General features: G+C 55.5%; 1 protein-coding gene across 1 annotated transcript in view; it reads right to left on the bottom strand.

Moving 5' to 3' along the window:
* Positions 1–20300, bottom strand: part of SPTBN4 (spectrin beta, non-erythrocytic 4) — a 67981-nt gene that overhangs the window by 29240 nt on the left and 18441 nt on the right. Inside the window, exons 7-17 of the mRNA XM_026482276.4 lie at positions 19235–19347; positions 18951–19138; positions 18759–18876; positions 18324–18482; positions 17427–17729; positions 17029–17179; positions 13049–13994; positions 11633–11770; positions 8358–9108; positions 6734–6936; positions 2975–3065 (exon numbers count right to left, since the gene is read on the bottom strand). Of these exons, the coding sequence (XP_026338061.1) occupies positions 2975–3065; positions 6734–6936; positions 8358–9108; positions 11633–11770; positions 13049–13994; positions 17029–17179; positions 17427–17729; positions 18324–18482; positions 18759–18876; positions 18951–19138; positions 19235–19347 (3161 nt within the window). The remainder of the gene's footprint in view (positions 1–2974; positions 3066–6733; positions 6937–8357; positions 9109–11632; positions 11771–13048; positions 13995–17028; positions 17180–17426; positions 17730–18323; positions 18483–18758; positions 18877–18950; positions 19139–19234; positions 19348–20300) is intronic.

Here is a 20300-nt window from a genome sequence, read left to right as displayed (position 1 = left end):
ACTCCTAAACAACTTCCCAACCAGAGCCAAGTCTAGTTCCCTCCAAATTAGCCCTCCAATCTGGGGTAAACCCATCCCCCACAACCCCGATCCAGCTTCCCTAATGAGCCCTTAGGACTTCCCCATATTCAGTTCTGGGACTCAAAACAGCAGTTCCCCCAAACCATGACTAGTTGCAGCCCCCAGCCAAAGCCAACTTCCCTAATGTAAGCAACAGGGCCGCCTTTGGCTCCCCACATGAGCCAACCCCAAAATCTAGTCCCAGACTCCTCAACAGAATCAGACAGAACCTTCCTAAGCCAGCCCCCCTCCCAAACTAAAGCCAGTTCTATTTCTCCCACTCACCAGCAAGACCAGTCATCCAAAATGCAAGCACAGAATAGCCCCCCCCTTCATTATCCTGAGCAGGACCAATCACAAGGCTGCTTTCTGAGACCCCCCAAATAAGACTTGTCCCCCAAACCGGAATCTCCCCACCCACTCATAACCAAACCTGGCACCTGGGACATTTTGCTCCTCCCTCTTTTCCTCCCCACCCCCCCCCCCCAGTCACAAGATCCTCCTCTTTCCTCCTGCAAAAAAAAAAAAAAAAAGAACCCAGACTCTAGCTCGATCTGGGAGGCAAATGCAGTCATAGCCAAGGACAAATCCCGAGCCGGCCAAACCCCACCCTGTGTCCCCGGAGCATGTGCTCCCTAGGGGTCCAGGTCAGCTTCAGTCTCCGTCACACACACACACACACACACACACACACACACACGAGTCAAGTCAAATGCTGAACCCTCCAACTCAATTCACAGGTTTCTGACACACAGGGAAGAGCTTGCCAATGGCAGCCACAGCTCACAGTGAAGGCAAAGCCCCCGAAGGAGATGGTACTTCGTCATCAAGGTAAAGTCCCCCAAAAGTGATGGACCTCCATCACCGAGGGCTAAGCTAGAGTCCCGAACAACCAAGGAAACGGCCCTCAAAATCAGAGCCCCCAAACCCAGAGCAAATCCAAGTCCCTCATCGCCCAAAGCAGACCCCTGCAAAAGTGATTCGTTCCCATCACTTAAGGCTAATACAGATCGCGCAAGAACCAAGGAAGAAACCCCTCAAAAGGTTGAGAGCCCCTCAGCCCCAGGGCAAAAATCAGATCCCCCGTTACCCAGAGGAGAACCCCCTAGAGAAGAGGAGACCTCCTTAAACCCCAGAGCAAATCCAGACTACCTCCGGAGTAGCCTCAGAAGTCCCCCTGTGCCGCTTCCCTCCCTTGGGACCCGGCCCCTCAGTCCGCCCGCACTAGCACCGCGGACAGCTCCCAGCTTCGCTGCCCCTCCCCAGGGCTGGGGTCCCGGCGCAGGTCCGACCCGCCCCCGCACCGCCCGCGCCCCTCCTTCTCGCGGCCTCGGCGGGCGAGCACGCGCCCGAGCCCCCTCCCCCGCACGCCTCGGCGGGAACGCGCGTCAGCCCCCTCCCCTGGGCGCCCTAGGGACCTGAAGTGGCGGCGGCGTTGGCGGAGCGTCCCTGCGGCGGGCGGGCTCTCGCCCCTCCACTGCGACGGCGGTGGCAGCGGTGGCGACGGCTGTGACTCTGACGGACGCGCGCCCCCGCCCCCGCCCCCGCGCCGCGGCAGCGCGCCCGCCCGCGCGCGCCCCCTGCCTGCCTCCGTGCCCGCCTCTTTGCCGGGCCTCAGCTGTGGGGGGTGGGGGGAAGTGGAGGAGGATTCACCACCTCCCTAAAGCATGGGGGGTTGGGGGGGTGGTTCTGCGCCATCTCAGATTATTGCTATTTGGTCCAGAACAATCTCACAGGAGGCAGAAGGAACTCCTGGAATCCAAGGGCAGGAGGGGGGCCTGGGGCCTGGGCTACCTCAGCTATGTGCAGTATGGGGTGGGGGTGGGGTAAAAACCATCTCTAATAAGAAGGGACTCAGATGCCTGCCTATCTCTGGAATATAGATAGGGGATATGGGAGGGGTCCTGGAACATCTCATAAGATGTTCTGCCAGATAGACTTAGAAGATGGACTGCCAGAATAATCTCCATCAGGAAGGAGGGAGACAGGGTGTTCTTCGACCCATCTCCAGTGGGCTTGAGTCCCAGACCATCTCTAATGTGGAGGCGGGAGGTATGGAGGCCCTTATCCATTTCATATGTGGACAGAACAATCTCCTGTTGTGGTTCACCATGGAGGGTGTCAAATCATCTTTAATAGGAGGAATTGGGGCCTGGTTCCTGAACCATCTTTGTTTGGGGGAAACTTAGGCACTGGATCATTGGGGGGGGGGGGAGGGCGGTGATGATCCTGGGTAGATGAATGAGGCCGGGATCATCTCTGGGGGTAGGAAAATATTTATTGGGCCATCTCTAATGGGGCAATCTTTTACGTGGTCCAGAACCGTTTCTGTGGAATGCAGGGGAAAGAGGGGGAGGTGGCATGCCACCTCCCGAACCTTTCTCTAACGGGGAAGGGGACCTGAACCATCTCTGATTTGGGGCGATCCTTACAGATGTGTAGATCATCTCTAAAGGGGTACAGCTTGATTCCTGGACACTTTCAAAGGGGTGGAAGCTTGTTTCTGGACTGTCTCTGACCTAAGTTGCGCTCTGGGCAGCTGGTCTACCCACACCTGCCCCCCCCCCCCGCCCCGCCCCAAGTCTCCTACTACTCTCCCCAGCAAGGCGCTTCTCACAAATCTCCCGAGAGAAAGGTGAGATCACCGCGCGTCCCCGCGGGACCCGTAGGCGCGAACGCGCGCCGTTGCCAGGGGCGCCCAGGGCCCCTCCCTCTTCCCCCACCGCGACAGGAGGCGGGAGCTGCGGAGCTTGCGCACTGAGGCTGGAATCTGCGCGCCCCCTGGCGGCTCAGAGTGACCATCACTCCACGACCCACTTAGACGGGGCATCCCCGCCCCCATGGCGCCTCAGCCTTGGAGCACTTCCCTCTCTAGGAAAGAAGTCACTGTGCCCAGCACAGCTGGAGTTCCTACCTCGTGGCAGTCTCGGAGGAAGTGCTGCAGCCCAAGTTGGTCGTGTAGCTTCTGCATCCATTGCTGGGCCAGCAGTTGGTTTTCTTGGCTCCTAGGGATGGGGAGATAGGAGCTAGGGCAAGCCTGGGGGAAGGGGGGGCGCGGTGGGCACTGGCCAGAGGGTTGTGAGGGCATCGGGCGTGGCAGTCCTAGGAACTCGGGGCATATGTAACAGTGAGGAAGAGGAGAAAGTAAGGTGGGGATGGGGGGAGAGGTAAAGAAACATCAATTAGGGCAGAGCCAGGGATGAGCTGGAGAGGGGCAGAGGGAGAGAGCAAGAGAAAGAGAGAATGGGAGAGAAAGGGACAGAGACAGACAGGGACCTGGAAAGAAATACAGACACTTAGAAAGAGTCACAGAGAGACACAAACCCAGAGAGATAAAACACCTGCAGAGTAGAGATACCAAATGACAGTAACTTAGAGATCAAGAGACACCTAGAGAGAAAGAGAGATCAGGAGGGAGAGACAGACTCGGAGAGAGAGGGAGAGAGAGAGAGAGGTGCAGAGGCCTACAGAGAGAAACACACAGACACAAGACCAGAGTCAGGGAGAAACAGACCTCAAGAGGAAGTGATTGACAGAGACCCCCAGACAGACAAAGAGAAAGAAACCCAGGGAGAGAAGAAATAAGAAAAGACAAGTAAAGAAATGCAGCAGGGTAGTGCCAGACAAAGAGACCAAGAGCAGCAGATAAGGAGAGAGAGAGAAGGAGGCAGAGGGAGGGAAACTGACAGAGTTGGGGCAGCGACAACAGGGAGAGGGAAAGGCAGAGAGGTGGCAAGATGATATCAGTAAAAGACACAGCCAGCCAGCTAGATGGGAGGGTGCAGTAGAGCTGGAGAAAGGGAAGAGAGTGGGGCGTGGGCAAAGATGGGGCTAGACCTTTGGCCTGAGTGAACGGGCTGGGCTAGACCCAAGCCCCTCCACCCCGGAGCCAGCCGGGACCACAGCCCCAGGCAGCCTGGCCTCCTGCCCACAGTACAAAGTGCCCAAGAGTCCTGGTAGAGGGGGGCTGGGGACATCCCATTTTCCTTTGCCTTGAACAAGCCATTCCACCTCAGGGCCTTGGCACTGGCCGCTCCCTCTGCCCGGTATCCACTTCCCGCCCCCCAACGTCTACTTAAATACCACCCTCCTAGTGAGGCTCCTCCTGATCGCTCTCCAACACCTTCTGGCTTTCTTTTCTTCTTTAGTTTTCTCTCTCGCACTTAACACTATCTAACATGTTATATGTTACTTAGTTATCTTGTCTGTCTTCCCCACTAGGATGTCATTCCACGAGGGCAGGAACCTCTGTCTGTTTTGGTCACAGTTGTATCCCCAGTGCCTAAAGAGCCTCGCACACATCAGGTGCTCAATATACATTTCATGAATGAATGAATGAATGAATGAGACATAAGGCAGCAAGAGAGATAATAGAAAGGAAGGTAAAGTGTCTGGAAAGACAGAAGAGCAGAAGAGAACACAGAGTCAGAGAAATGCAGATGGAGGGAAAGAAAAACGGGCAGAGACACAGAAGGAAATGGAGACACAGAGACATACAGATAAATGGAGGCAAAAGGAAGGAGAGAGACGTCACCGAGAACCAGGGGCACAGCTGGAAGGAGGCACAGGACAAGCTAGAGACAAACGGGCAAAGTGCTAATTCCCTTCTGCCCAGACTCAGCTCGGGAGCCAGGAAATAGGAAATGCCTCTGAAATTGAACTGACATTATCCCTGCAGGTCTTTACCAGCCAACTTGCAAGCATCAGTCCTAGGAATGAGGGAAATCCCTGGGTGGAGGGCAAGAAAACAACAGTGGTCACATCCTTCTTGTCCTGGCTGGGTTGCTTCCTGGCTGTGACCTTGGGTAAGTCAATTCCCCTAACTGAGCCTCGAGAGCGAAAAATGCAGGTAAGAAGAGCGCTTCATACACAGGACAGGGCCAGGTTCCAGGTGAGGTGAGACACACGGAGGCACTAAGTGACTCGCTCTGAATCTCCCAGGTTGAGGGGTACAGCTGGGACTAGCATCTGAGCCGCAGCCCCCTGTGAATGGATGTTTTATGACTTCCAGCGGGTAGGAAACCTGTCCCTAGACAAAGGAACCACAGAATGGGGGTAAGGGGGCAGGGATTGGGACTGTCTCGGTTCCTGCTGCGTTCCCAGCCTCACCCAGCACAAGCCTAGGGCAGATGTCCCCTTGGGGTTCCCGCAACCCCCTGTATTACTCCCATCCAGGTCCTAACCATTCTGGGCCGTCCTTGTCAGACAGCACGTGAGCTCTGTGAGGGCAGGAATCGTGTGCTGTCCTGGTCACTGCTGCGTGCCCAGCATTGCCCCCCACAGGGCCTGGAATGGGGCATGGACTCAGTACCTGTTTAATTACCTGAATAAATGATAGCATGAAAGGAGCAATTAATGACAGAAAAGGCAGGAAGAAAGAGGGATCACAGAATGAGCAGTCCCCCAGGCTCCGCCTCTCCGTTCTGCAAAGCCTGGCATACAGCAGGCACTCAAGAAATGTGGGGTAGGGCACCTGGGTGGCTCAGTCGGAGAAGCATCTGCCTTCAGCTCAGGTCATGATCCCGGGGTCCTGGGATCAAGCCCCACATTGGCCTCCCTGCTCAGCAGGGAGTCTGCTTCTCCCTCTCCCTCTGTTCCTACCCCCTGTTCATGTTCCTTCTCTCTCTCTCACTTTCTCTAAAACACATAAATAAAATCTTAAAAAAAAAATATGGGGTAAAGGAAGGGCAGGTCCAGGCCTGGCACTGGGAGCTCCTAGATCACGAGTTTACATCCTCAGGACCAGAATCCCCATGAAAGTTTTCCTTAGAAAATTCCAGCCTTGTCCCAGATGAATTTAGGGGAAAAAGACACCTGAGCCCCAAACAGAGGAAGGGCTGGGGTCTCCGGGCCGTGGATGGTGGCGAAGTAATCAGGCATGCTTTCCATCAGGATGGAAGGACAGAAAGAGGGGCGCTGGGCCCTCGTTGACTCACCCCAAGAGGCAGAAACAGTGAAGATGATAGAAATCAGCCTGGAAGAGCCCCTATGCAAGACTCTACTTGAGGGCTGGGACTTTTGTTTTCCTGGGGGGGGGGGTAGGGGGTAGTGTTTTGGTCGGAGCCTAGAAGAGTGCTTGGCACACAGTGGATACTCAGTAAATGTCTTTGCCTAATTAATACAAGGACAGACAAGAGACAGGGTAGTGGTGAGAGACAGATGGTGGCTGATACTGTGCAAGGGAAGCGTGAAAGGGACACACGAACACACACTCTGTGGGCTTCCTAGGGAACTGGGCCACTGGGGCCTGCCAGCGGGGCTCATTCATCGTATCCAAAACCCCAGAATGGCAGGGAACAGCATCCCATCTGGAAAACTAGAACAGAACTTGTGTCTGGCCTTTAGCTGTGGATCTGGGGCCCAGGGACCAGCACGGCAGGGCAGAGGCAGGGCTTCCAAGAAAAGAAGTTCGCATTTGCACAACCCGTCCAGCCATCCCAGGCTGAGGGCTGGCTTGGCAGAGAAACTTCCCTGTATATCCTTCTGTATCTTTTGGGTTTCCGACCACCAGGTGGTTACCTTTTCCCAAAACATCAAGTTAAATCAAATCTAAACCAGTATGGAATGAAAGAGAAATCAGAGAAGGGGCAGAGAAGCGGAAATCGGGATGGAAAGGAGAGGGGGCCTGACCGCTTCACCCCTCCCCTGTGCCCCTGGGGTCTGAGGGACCTACTTCTCCAGCAGCCGGGTCACAGCCTCCTGGGCCTGCTCCCCGTAGGCGTTGCCCTGCCTTAGTAGCCCCTCGGCGGCCTGCGTGGCCACTTGCGTCTTCTGCTGGTTCAGCTCCATCGTGGTGAGAAAATCCCGGTGTCTTTTCAGCGCCTCCTCCACTGCTTCCACCGTGCAGGGGAGCTCGGGACCCGACAGTGCCACCTCCTGGGGGGGGGTGGGGGGGCGCTCAGGTCAGCCCTGCTTCGGTCCAGGACCTGGGAGACGCTGCCAGCCTGGCTTGCCTCCCTCTGCGCTCCCCCTTGCTCACTGCGCTCTAGCATCGAACATGCCAGGCAGGATCCGACCTCAGGGCCTTTGCGCATGCTAGGCCCTCTGTCTGGCAGTCCCTCCCTCCAGATATCCCCGTGCTTGGCTCCTTAACTTCCTTCAGGTCTCCAACCATCTGCCAAAAAATACCACCCTCCACCCCAGCGTATACCTGAAATGATATTATTTTTATAAGGATTGAGTTGTTTATCATCTTTTCTGTCCCCCCACCCCGCGCACGCGCACACACACACACACACACACACACACACACTAGAAGGCCAGCTGCATGAGGGTGGGATTTTGTGTTTTGTTTCCTAAGAATCGTGCCTGGCGCAGAGGAGGCATTCGGTAAATATTTCGTTAATCCATGAAGCCTGAACTGGGTGCTGGGTGACCTCAAGGAAGTTCTTTCCCTCTCTGGGGTTAGTTTTCTAACAGGTAAAACGGGGGGGGGGGGTCAGAATTGTTCTCCTAAGGCCCCCTCTGCTCCCATATTCAGTAGCCTCAGAATTCCAGGGGCTCCCTGTCTGTCCCCCTAGATAATCCTCAAACTGGGTGAGCTTTCTCTAAGATAACCAGCAGAGGTGGTCACCCTTTCTAAAATGATCTCTAAAGCTTGGTAGTTACTCCTGGACAATCTGAAAACAGAATGTTCTGTCTTGTCCAAATCCTCAAACTTGCTTCCTATCCCAGAATGACCTCCAAATGGATCGGCTGTTCCCAGATAACCATGGCACTTCGCTTGATTTTCTCAAACAGTAACCAGTTCCCCTCTCCAGAGGGCATGCAAATTGCCATTCCCAATAAGGAGATTATCTGCTCATTTGGGCACCCACAACCACATAATCCACAATCCATTGCTGATCCAGATAACCTCTCAGCCTGAATCACCTATTTCCATAATCTTTATCCTCCGTCATCCACCCCAAGATCTCTGAACTCGTTTAACCATCACCAATCAACCTGGCGCTCTTATTTCCTTCCAGACAATTCACAAACCAAGGAAGTCACTGCAATGTATATCCAAGTGCATTACTCACTTGGGATAGTCAACCGACTGTCAGCCGCCTTAGATAAAACACCAGTCCACCCATCATCACCCTCAGATTCTGTTACGCACGTGCCCACGTGTGTTCACACTGCATGATCCACACACCAGCGATCCACTCCCACTGACCCTCCCCACTCCCACTGACCTCAGATGAGCCACGAACCCAGTGGTCCCTGCAAACACTCCTCCATACATTTCCCAGTCGCCCCGAGCCCCAGTGGCCTCAACGCCCTTCCCCCCACCGCATGAACCCCGAAGCGGCCACCTGGTTGCGGAGCACTGCGCGAGCCTGGCGTAGGTCGCGCAGGAAGAGCTGATAGACGTGTGCCTGCACCAGGGCCTCCCTGCGCGCCTCCCACAAGCCAAGCAGCTTGTGCCAGCCAAGTTCGAGGTGCGGCAGCCACTCGTCCAGCGCCAGGCCGGGGCCCAGCTCGGCGCCGTCGTTCGCCAGCAGGGCCTCGCTGGCTGCCACGATGCGCGCGTAGTCCTCCTCGCGCTGGTCCACCTCCTCCTTGAGCGCGGCGTGGCGAGCCAGCAGTGCATCCGCCTCCTCCAGGCTGCCGGGCAGGGGCCCCTCGACGCCGCCCGCCGCCTCCTGGGCGCGCACCAGCCAGTCCAAGAAAGCGTCCAGGTCGTGCAGGAAGCGCTGCAGGCGCCCGGCCGCAGCCACCGCCTCGCCACAAGCCTGAGCCGCGCTCGCCAGCGCGCCCCACTCGGCGCCCAGTTCTTCCGCACCCTGGTGCAGCCGCGCTGCCTGAGCCGGGAAGCGCACAGCCAGCAGGGCGGCCTCCTCCTGGAGGGCCGCCTGGCGGGGCTCCAGCGCTTGCAGAGCCGCCTCCAGGCCGCTCAGGCGCCACTGCAGGGCGCCGCCCGCTCGGGGCGCGCTCTCCACAGCCCTCCGCTTCTCGCGCACCTGGGCGCGCACCTCGGCCACCTCCAGCACGTGGTTCTCCACCAGCAGCACTGCGCTCATCTCCTCTTTGCGCTGTTCCACCAGCTCCACGATGCGGTTCCACCTGCCCGGGGGAGGGGGGCGGGGGGAGGAGAAGGGCGCCTTGAGGAGGACAAGGACTCCTTCGGGGGCGGGGGTGGGGGGGAGCACCGACCTGGCATAGAACCCGGCCACTGTGTGACTTTGTAAAGTCACTGTATCTCCCTGAGCCCCCGTTTCTGCCTGTGTGAAATAAAACCCTACAAGGCACAGTTGCTTACAGCAGCAGTTCTCAAAGTGTAATCTGAGCGGGGTCAAAACTATCCTTCCAATAACGGTAAGATGCCATCTGCCTTTTCTCTCCTAATTCTGTCCCCAGAGTCCCAGCGTAGTTCTCAGGGGCTGCATGACCAAGACTGAATGCAGGAGCAGACCGAGAACTCAGCTGCCTTCTCCTTAACCAGACAGCAAAGAGATCTGCAAAAATGCAACACAAGGCCGCTCTTCTCACTACATTTTTTTGTGTTGAAAAGTAGTTATTTTTCATTAAAAAAATACTCTAGTGACATTAATATCCTGGGTTTATGATTGTGATTTTAAAACGACTTAATCTTTTTACATTTCTCAGTATCAATTTCCAATGCAGTAAATACTGATAGATACGACCCACGAGAACAAGCTCTTGGGGGTCCGTAACAGTTTTTAAGACGGATGTTGAGCCCGAGTGTAAGACGTGCTGGCTTACAACACTAGATACTCTGCTGGGTCCAGCGAATAGAAACTGAGCATGTGGCATGAGCCACGTGCTGAGGATCAAATGGTGGAAAGGCAAACGTGTTCTGTACCAAAATAAGTTAATGGGAAAAAAATTATGTATTGCTCTGTGCCCTCAGGCAAGTGATGATACTTCTCTGGGCCTCAGTTCCCCTTCATGGGCTGTGTATGTTCCAAACTGGACTGCCTGGAGTCAAATCTGACCTATCTGCCCTTTGGCACATAACCCTTTCTGTGCCTCAGTTTCCCTATCAGTAAAATGGACGTGATCATAGCACAGCACCTACGTCATAAGGGTGTTGTGAGAGTCCAATGAGTTATGATTTATGAAGTGGGTCAAACAGTACTTGGGCGCTACTATCACTAAGTGGGGACAATTTGGGGGAACATATGGAGCTCTTTTCTTCCTCAGCTGTGCTCCCTGTCTGTGGCTGGCTCCTCATCCCCTTTGAGGGCCCAGCTCGAAATGTCATGGCTGACCACAAGATCTAGAATCGCCTCCAGCCCTCTGGTTATGTTCCACGAGGTCACAAGAATTCTCTAAAGATCGTGTTCATGTATTAGTTTATTTGTTCACTGTCTTTCTGTCCCCTCTAGAATGGACACGCCACAGGGCAGGGTTTAGGACTCTAGTCAGAAGATTAGGACTCTGAAATCAGAAGAACCCAAGTTCAGGGGGGTCTGGGTGGCGCAGACGGTTAAGCATCTGACTCTTGACTTTGGCTCAGGTCATGATCTCAGGGTCATGGATCAAGCCCCACCCTGCGCTCTGTGCTGAGTACGGAGTCTGCTTAAGATTCTCTCTCTCCCTCTCTCTCACTGTCCCTTTCCCTGTCTTGTGGCTCTCTCTCGCTCTTAAATAAAAAGGACCCAAGTTCAAGTTCTGCTTTGGCCAGATTCACCACGTAACCATGGGCAAATCATTTACCTCTGATCCTCAGTTTCCTCATCTGGAAAATGGGAATAATAATGTCCATTTCAGTGAGTGTTTCATGATATCACGTGGCTAAAGCACTTGGCGTATACTCTTACTAAGCCGTAAATCATTACTGTTATCATTTGAGGCCCTGATGCTTTGAGACTGTTAAGCCTAGAAAGGCTTTAAAATCCCTGATTACTGGAATCTTACAGCACAGCAGTTAAAAATAGTCTTAGGAGTCAGACAAATTCAGCTTCAAATCCAGGCTTGACCCCCTAACTTGCTGTGTGACCTTGGGCCAGTGTCTTCACCCCTCTGAGTCCCAGCTTCTCCCTCTCTAACATGGGGCAATTTATGCCCCATAGGGTTGCTGAGAAGATTCAATATTAAGTGTTCAAGAGCCCCAGCTCCGGATTCAGACAGAACTGGGTTTGACTCCTACTTACTGGCTTGAATTAAGGATTTCACCTCCCTGGATCTGCATCTTCATCTATGAACCCTACCCACATTGGAAGAACAGCTGTGAGTGTTCTAGGGGGAAAGATATTAATTTGTTACCATTTTTAAAGAGTTCTGAATTCTAGAAACTTTACTACGGAAACTGGGATATTGGAAGATAAAACCAGGTATATAAAGTGCTTAGAAAAATTTCTGGCAGATAGCAGATACTCAGTGAATTGTTTCCATACAAGTAAACTAATAGTCTGCTAAAATATATTGTATTCTCATTTCACCACATCATCACTGACATTGGGTATTACCATTTTCCCCCAAGATTTTCCTGATTTCCTAGGTGGCCATTATCACGTCAGGGGGTCAAAATCACACATTTCTGATTCCCACAGTTGAGTGAATGAGGAAAAGAATGATGGAAAGAACTGGTAAAGACTGGTGTGAGGCCCCAGACCCCGCCTACCTGCTGTTGAGGTGGTCCTGGCAGGAGCGCACCTCGTCTGAACTGGGGTGGCCTCCTTCCACCAGCTCCTGGACCGTGTGGTTCACATCCAGGACACGGCCCATCAGACTGTTCATCTCCTGGTCCAGACTCTCAAATCTGTAGAAGGAGGATGGTCGTGCTCAGGCAGGCCTGGACCCTGGGGACCTGTCCACTTCTTGGCCTTCTCCTGCATTTCCTTCTAACTCTTAGGACCCCATGCCAGCTCCTCCTCCTTCTACCTGCGCCCTAAATGTTACATCCCTCAGGGCTCTGTCCTAGACCCCCTCAGCTTTCTCTCCCATCCTGCCTGGGCCATGCCATCCATCCCCACAGTCTCAGTTCTCATGACCCTAGTCTCATGACCCCCACAGGTCTCTCTGCAGCCTCAACTTCATTCCTTTGGAACATGGCTATACCTCAAAGCTGCCAGTCACCTCCGCGGGGCTCCTCGCAGCCACTGTGACTCAAACCAGCATCAGTATCTCCCCTCAAATTTGTTTTTCCCCTGGGTCCCCATCTCAGGGGCAGCCCCACCATCCCCTAGGCCATAGCTCTGGGCCCTGTTTTGGACAACGCCCCTCCCCAGAATGTTCACCCCCATGGCCTCTCCACTTGGCCTCCTAGCCTGTCCAGTCCTGTCCCCTCCCACCCGGGGCCCCACCCCAGCTGCCGTTTTGGGCTTCCAGCCACCATTCTCAACCCTCCAACACACCCTCTACATGGCAGCCAGGGAGATCTTTTTAAAGTTGGGCACAGTCCTCCCCTTTTTAAAACAATGCCCAAAGCTGTGGCTTGGGTAATTGCAGGCACAGTAAGGGTAGGGACCAGGCCTGTGTGTCGGCGATGCCCAGCACAAGACCTAGAACGCAGCAAGAGCTCAATAAGTACCAACCGAAGGAATGAGTGGATGAATAAAACGGGTCATCCACTAATTTCACAACTCATTACTAAGTCAGCCAACAGACAAGTCAGTATCTCACGTGTCACGGGTGGTTAAGTGCTATGAAGAAACGTCAAGCAGGGTGATGGAAAAGAAAGTGACTGGGTCGGAGCTACTTCATGAGCTAGGGAGGTGACAATTGTGCAGGGACTGTGGCAGTTCCAGGGGAGGACCAGGCTGGGGTGTCTCTGGAGAAGCTTAAGTTAATTTCCCTCCAGGTGAATGTAAGTCTTACAATAATAGCAAACGCTCCTGAAATGCTCCCCTTACCCAGGCATTTGCTAAGTGTCCTACAAGTACTCATTACGCGTCTCGTGTGAGGTGGGAACTACTATCATTCCCGTTCCCTGGAGCTCTGGCCCCCGCTGAGCGAGTGTGGGAAGTGTTGAACCCTGGAAGGCTAGACTGCGTGAGTTCAGGAAGGGGCCCCGGAAGTCCCACAAGGGCGCGCTCACCGGTGCTGCACCACCTCGACGTCGTCGAGCGAATCGGGCACGCGCATGGCCAGCAGCCACTGCTCCTTCTCACCGATCCACAGCTCGCACGCGTGCACTTCGCCGAACATGCGGTAGACCGCCAGGGCGTCACGCAGCCACTGGCGCCGCAGCGCAGCCACCTCGGTCACCTCGGCGAACAACTGCTCTGCCTCCACCACGCGCACCTGCAGTGCCACCACCAGGGGCCCGGCGCCGCTGGCGCCCCCCAGTGTCGCCAGCTGACGCCGCAGGCCACCCACGGGCCCGCGATGCGCCTCCACCTCCCCGGTGAGCGCCCGGTGCTGGCGGGCCAGGCGGCGGCTGGACGCCTCGTCGTGGCCGAAGTCGCCCGCGGCTGCTAGGCGGTAGGCGTCGCGAAGCCAGTCCAGGAGCCCGTCGAGGTCGGCGCCGAACTGGTGAAGCGCCCGCGCCTCCTGCAGCCGCCGCTCGCGTCGCGCCGCCGCCTCTTCCAGCCGCTGCCAGCGCCGCCGGGCGCTCGCCGCGCGCTCAGCCAGGCCCGCCAGCTGCACCGTCTCGGCGCCCGGGCCCACGGCGCCGCCGGCCGCAGCCAGCTCCTCGCCGCGCCGCAGGGCCTGCTGCAGCAGCGCCCGCCGCCCGCCCAGCTCGCCCTGCAGGATCTTGTGCTGCGCCAGCAGGCGCGCGGTGCTGGACAGGTCATGCGCGCCTCCCACCGTGCCCCCCGGGCCCGCCGCGCCGCCGCCGCTGCCGCCCGCCGCCTCGAGGAGGCGCTCCTTATCGCGGGCCCAGCTCTCGGCCTCCTCCAGCTCCTGCAGCAGCGCCCACAGGCTCCGCGAGGCCTCCAGCTCCGCGCGCCGCCGCGCCGCCTGCTCCTGCAGCTCCGCCAGACAGCCGTGCACGTGGTTCACGCGGTTGCAGATGACCTGCGGATCGCAGGGCTGGTAGCCTGGGCCAGGAGAAGGGGAGGACCCTAGGTTGGGCACCGGCCACGGGGCGCCCGAGAGCGAGGTGCAAGCTACCTGCCCTGTCTTTGGCTAGGTAGGCTTCATCAGGGACCCGATTGCGCGTCCCCTCTTCCGGGAAGCCTTCCCTGACAAGCTGTCTGGAGCAGGCGCCTTCCCTGGCTCCCCCAGGCTTCTCTATTTCCCTTATCCCAGCCCTGACCCCTCTGCCTGTGCCCTCCCCGCCCCCCATCCCGGTCCTGACCCCTCTGGCCTATCACTGCCTGTATTTCACTCCCACTGGACCGGGAGCCCCATGAGGGCAGGGCCTGGGGCTGTTTCCGTCACACTATGTCTCCACCATTGCCCAGCACCGGGTGGGGAGCCCAGAGCAGTACCTAATTAAAACAGTGACTTATTACTGATTGAATGGTGGGTGGAAACTGAGATTCAGAGAATCCTAGAATCTGTATGTTTTAGGGTAAATTGTGTTTCCTTCAGGACTGGACGAAATGAAACATCTTATTTTAAGTAATCTCTACACCCAACGTGGGGCTCGAACTTAACAACCCAGAGATGAAGAGTTGCAAACTCTACCCTCTCAGCCAGCCAGGCAGGAGGAAATGTCTCTATTCTTAAGCCATTTTCTGGGTTCCCCCTCTCATCCTCTTTTGCCTTATCTCTAAACTCCAGGGATGACCTGAACTCCCTTTTTTCTTCAGATAGTTTGCCTTCCTCCTAGACCTCTGGTTTGTGACGAAAGAATTGTGAAATTAACTTAATGGCTCACCGCCAGCATTTCTTTAATGGAATAGGATGGAACGAGTAGAAAATATCAGGATGCAACACACGGGGCGAGGGGAAGCACTGTTTCATAAAACCTTCGAGCCTGTGTGTGCACGCTTGCGTGTGAACTCTGGGTCAGGAGGTAAACGTATTTCTTACTGGGTCAAAACACTGCGAGAGACACTGCCCTAGATGGCATGCGCCATTTCTGGAATTCTGGACATTCGCTGAAATTGACCCAAATACCAAGGCGTCCAACTGAATAAGCAACAGCAACAGACATCCGTGTGTCCGCACCTGACTCTGGCACAGTGTCGCTTCCTCCTCACAACCAGCCACCCTGTGCGGCAGTATCCTTATGAGCCCCATCTTACAGATGAAGAAACTGAGGTTCAGGGAAGGAAGCCCCATTGCCCAGGATCAGCTAAGAAGTGTCAGATCGGGAGGCGAAACTTCTGGACCACATATCAGGCAGCTCAGCCTCCCGTCACCATGACAACACAGACCCCACACCAGCCTCTTTGCTCTTTGTGTGGTGCCTCTGGCTGCCACCAGGCGCCAAGACCTCACAAGGAGAAGACAGAGAGAGCCTCCTGGGGCAAACATCCATAAGGAGGAGAGGGTCCCAACAGCCTCTCCTGGGAAGGAGATGTGGGTGAGAGGGGCTGAGCTAGGGTGGCCATGTCCCAATGGGGTTTGGAAGAAGACTTCCCATCTGACCCAGCCTATGAGGGTGAGAACCGCCCCCCCCCACCACCCTGCAAGCCCAACAGGCCCTGCCTTTTCTACTGATGCTTCGGGATTCCCGAGGGCTGTGGCTCCGGACACAGGAGTGAGACAGGCCAGCCTGAAACCCTTTTAGCCCCATGGCTCTGAGCCTTCCTTTCCTTTCCTTTTCTTTTGCAAGAAAGCAAAAGCAGTGTTGGCAGCATTCGAGGCTAGCATACAGTTTTGAAGGCCACCAGCTTCAGACAAGGCCACTCTGCGACCACGAGGGAGTGGGATGGAAACAAGGCCCTTCCATGATCGTGTCACAGCACACAGAATAGAGGTCGCCGTGCAAGCCACGGAAACCGCCAGCCATCCCCCTCACCCAGCTCGTGAATGACTGCTGCCACTTCCTGTTCCTCCCACCACCTGGATACAAATGATTCAGATGAGCGATCATCTAGTTACTCCCGCCTTCTTAACAGTGTTCAACCCGCAGCAACACACGCTGTACAAATCAGGCCCAAATCCCCTAACACAAGCCCACACCTAAAACAAGCCCATCCTGACACCCTCCTACTGAGAGGCCCCAGGGATCCCCAGGGCGTGTGCAAAGAGTCGACAAACCCAACTGGGTTTGGCCGCAGGGGTTTTCCTGGTGGTCTGTGACTGGAGGGTATTGGCATCAGCACAATGAGAACCTTATTAGAGCCAGCCTTGGTTTTGCCTGTCAGCATCCACGCCCCTGCTGCTGGTAATGGCTTCCCACCCTCCTCTTCCTCAGTTCATGTCTTTGGAAAGAGCTTGACCCTACACTTGGCCCTGGGGTGGGTACGTCACATAGATGTGGCCAGTTAGCTCACTGAGAGCCTGGGGTTACAGTGCTTGGCTGAGCGGAGGGGAGGGAACCCACGGTGGGCTAATGAAAGCTTTCCTTGAACCTATTGTCAGAAATATTGGAGGAGTGGGGCTTGTCTCCTTGCTGGGTCTTCTAAGTTGCTAGGATGTAAACACGGGGCTGAATGATCCCAGATTTATACCACAAGGGGAGGGACTGCCCAAAGGTGACATAAACACAGAGACTACGGAGTCTTAAAAGCATCATTGGACAATCCCTGGATCCAGCCATGCCTGAAGCTGAACTTGCCCCTCTCTGGGCATTTTAGTGACTCCCCTTTTCTCCTTAAGCTAACTGATACTTCTATCATTTGCTGCTGAAAGGGCCCTGACTGTATATTACCATACACAGTCTTTTTATGGTATTCACTGACATTTGGCTGTGAAGGGCTTAGCATAAAACAAGTGCTCCATAAAAATATACCTATGGCTGCAGAATCTCAAAGCAGGAAGAAGTCATGTGGTCTAACCTCCACTCCAGGCAATAATTTCCCCCATGACATCCCCGATGGAGTGTGATCCTATTTCATGCTTGAATGCCTCCAAAGACAGCGAGCTCATTCCTTCCTACTGTCTCTTAGGAGTCATTCTGTTTCTACGAGCACCGGCCCTAACAGTCTCCACCCCAACCGCCAAGCCCAAACTCACCCTGCAGCTGAGAGAAACGCAGGGCAGCAGCGTTGAGCGCCTCCACCCGCTCACTCTGGGCCGCGATGTCCCCCTCCAGCAGTCCATGCTTCTGCAACAGGTCCTCCGCCTCCACCAGGTGCTGCCCGCACTCGCGGGACAGCAGCTGAGCCTACCAGAAGGGGGCAGCACTGAGCACATGCTCGGCATTGGCCCCAAGGCCAGCCCCACCCCGCACTGTCCCAGACCACTCTTCTGCTCCTCCAGCCCATCCCTTAAACTCTGATCTCTGTCTCCATCTCCTTGTCCCTGGCAACATCTCTCTCTCCAACCCCCTCCAGCTCCCTGACAACCCTTTGAGTGTCGACAGCCCTCCCTTGCCCTCCCACGCCCGCCCTCGGCCCCAGGACCGGCCCCACCTGCATCTCCTCCATCCAGTCCACCATGTACACCATCTCCTGGAAGACCTTCTGCAGGGCCAGGTTCTGCTCGAGCCGCGTCCGCCGGGCCCCCACCAGCCCGGTCAGCAGGGCCCACTGGCGCAGGACGCTGTCACGCTGGGCCGCCACGCGCCGGGCATCGTGGTAGCCTTCCGCCGCCAGGGCCTGGGCCAGCTCGGCCACGCCCTGCACCCGCTCCTCGTAGGCCGCAATGTCGGCCTCGATGGCCTCGTGCTTCTTCATGGCGGCCTCCACGGCCGGCAGCTCATACCCGAAGTTGTCCTGGGGCAGGGCAGGGCCGGCCGCAGACGCTCACCCATGTTGCCCCAGCCATCCACCTGTTACCCCGCCCCTGCCCCCACCATCCCCAGTTACCCTGGAGACCAACCCCATCTTCCTCTGTTACCCTGGAGACCAGCCCCACACTTCTCCATCACATCTCTAGCCTGAAACTCGTCACCCAGGAAACAGTCCTCATCCTACCATTGCCCTAGAGACTGGGGACCAGGCCTACCCTACCCGTTACTTAGGAGACTGATTCTATCCTCCCGAGTTACCCTGGACACCAGATACAACCTCCTTTGTCACTTAGAGTCTAATTAAATACTCTCTCTATTTCTGAAGAGACTAATTCTGTCCTCTCTAGTTACCCTGGAGACCAACCTCACTCTCCTGTTACCTTGGAGATCAGGCCCACTCCCCTCCCCCACTGCTCACTTAGGAGCCCAGTTCTCCCTTCCCACCCTCATTTGCCACCTAGGAGACTAATTCAACACTTCTCTGTCACTTAGGAGACCGAGTCTCCCTCTCTGGTCCCAGGGCCACCAGCCCTGCCCTCCCTCCTTCTCCTCCAGAGCCAAGCCCGGCACGCAGTACCTGGGAGACCAGGCGCTGGTTCTCATTCAGCCAGCTTTCCCTCATGGCCACCTTGTGGTCAAACCTCTGGGCCAGTAGTTCCAGCTTCTCTTGCCGGATCAGCTCAGCCCGCAGAGCAGCCTCCCGTTCGTGCTCTGCCTTCTCCAGCTGGCCCCATGCCTAGGGAGACAGGAGGAGGCAGTCAGACCCCCAACAATGCCCCCACACTTTAATGGCCCTGGCTTCTCTGTCTGAGGTGACTCCTAGCATTTACAGCACCTTTGTGTAAACTGGAAAAAAAAATATTGCTCCTTCATGGCACATCCTGGCTGGAAAACTGTCAGGATGAATAGCCAGTCCATGATGTCTACAACTGTAGATGGTTCCCTTGAGCAGTGCACAACCTACACACCCGCATGGAGTAACCCTGCTTCTCCCTGACATTCTCAACCTCACCTTGTCGATATCCCAGATGCCACAGCCCTCTCGAGGCACAAAGAGGCGACGATTACAGGCACGCAGTTTGCTCTGGATGCTGAAGAGCAGCACCTCCAGGTTCCCCTTCTCCTGAAACCTAAAGGGGCTGGAGCTCAGGAACCCCACCTCCACACCTCCACTTGCCGCCCTCCCTTCTGAGCTGGGCCTCACTTGACTGGCTTCTCCAGGGTGCAATAGGCCGTGAACGCCTGAAGCTGCTGCTGCACCCCGCTCAGTGAGTTGGCAAACTTCTGGTTGCTGATGAGGCCCACGGTGCGGTGGATCCAGGCCAGCAGCTCGGCCGCCAGCTCCTCATAGCGCTCAATGATCTTCCCCACCTCCAACACCTGGTCCAGGACCTGACCCGGCAAAGGAAGCTGGGGTCAGCGTCATCCCAGATGTGCCTCCAGGTGGTTCCCAAGCTCCCATCCACCTCATCCCTCGGCTCCCCAAACCTTCCCGATTCGCTTCCCCTCCACAGCCAGAGCCTTCATCTTGGAGAAATAGTGGTAGAAAGAGACCACGTAGGTGATGATGGACTTCTCATCTGGAGCCTCCATGTTCACATCTGGGGGTAGAGGAAAGCAGGGGAGCATGGTGGTGAGCGTTCTGACAGGGACTGGGCGGAGGGAGGGAGAACCCACTCTTACTAGCTGTGTGACCTCAGGCAAGATCACTAACCCCTCTGTTCCTTAATTTTTGTATCTGCCAGATGGGGATCTGCCTCATGGGATTAAACAGTACCTGACACATGCAAACCACCACAGAGAAGCGATCCATAATTACGTCACACCATTCCACCTGCCACCTCAGGGCCTCTGCACATGCTGTTTTCATTACGTAGAACAAGGTTCCCTCTTCCGTGTGCCTAAGCCCCACTCGTCCTTCAGGGCTCAACTCAACTTACATTTCCTTAAGCCTCCCTGCTCAGCCTGTGAAGAGTTGGTCACCCTGTTAGTCTTCCTCATGGCATCTTATCATTGCCTCCTGGAACTTATAATTTGCAATTAAATATTCATTTACGTGATCATGTCCTTAGCTTGAGTTTAGGCTCCTCAAGGACAAAGGCTATGCCTGTCTTTTTTTTTTTTTTTAAGATTTTTTTACTTATCTGAGAGAGAGAGAGAGCATGAGCGTGAACGCACGTGAGGTGGGGAGGGGCAGAGGCAGAGGGAGAAAATCCTCAGGCAGACTCCCTGCTGATCGCAGAGCCCTGTGTGGGCCTTGATCCCAGGACCCTGAGATCATGACCTAAGCTGAAATCAAGAGTTGGACCCTCAACTGACGGAGCCCCCCAGGCACCCCTATGCTGTCTTTTTTCACCATTGTCTCAGTCATGCCCAGCACACAGTAGGAACTCAATACATATTTATGAAGTGTATAAATGATGTATGAGATTGGCGATCAAGGACACGGGCTTTGTAGGCAGCATGTGCTTAAATCCCTGTTCAAACGCTTACTCACTGCATGTCCTTAGGAAATGGACCTAACTTCTCTGAGCCTCCGTTTCCCCAGTGTAGC

Source organism: Ursus arctos, unplaced genomic scaffold (assembly GCF_023065955.2).
Source record: "Ursus arctos isolate Adak ecotype North America unplaced genomic scaffold, UrsArc2.0 scaffold_19, whole genome shotgun sequence".
Classification (NCBI taxonomy): domain Eukaryota; kingdom Metazoa; phylum Chordata; class Mammalia; order Carnivora; family Ursidae; genus Ursus; species Ursus arctos.
This window is presented reverse-complemented; position numbering and strand designations above follow the sequence as displayed.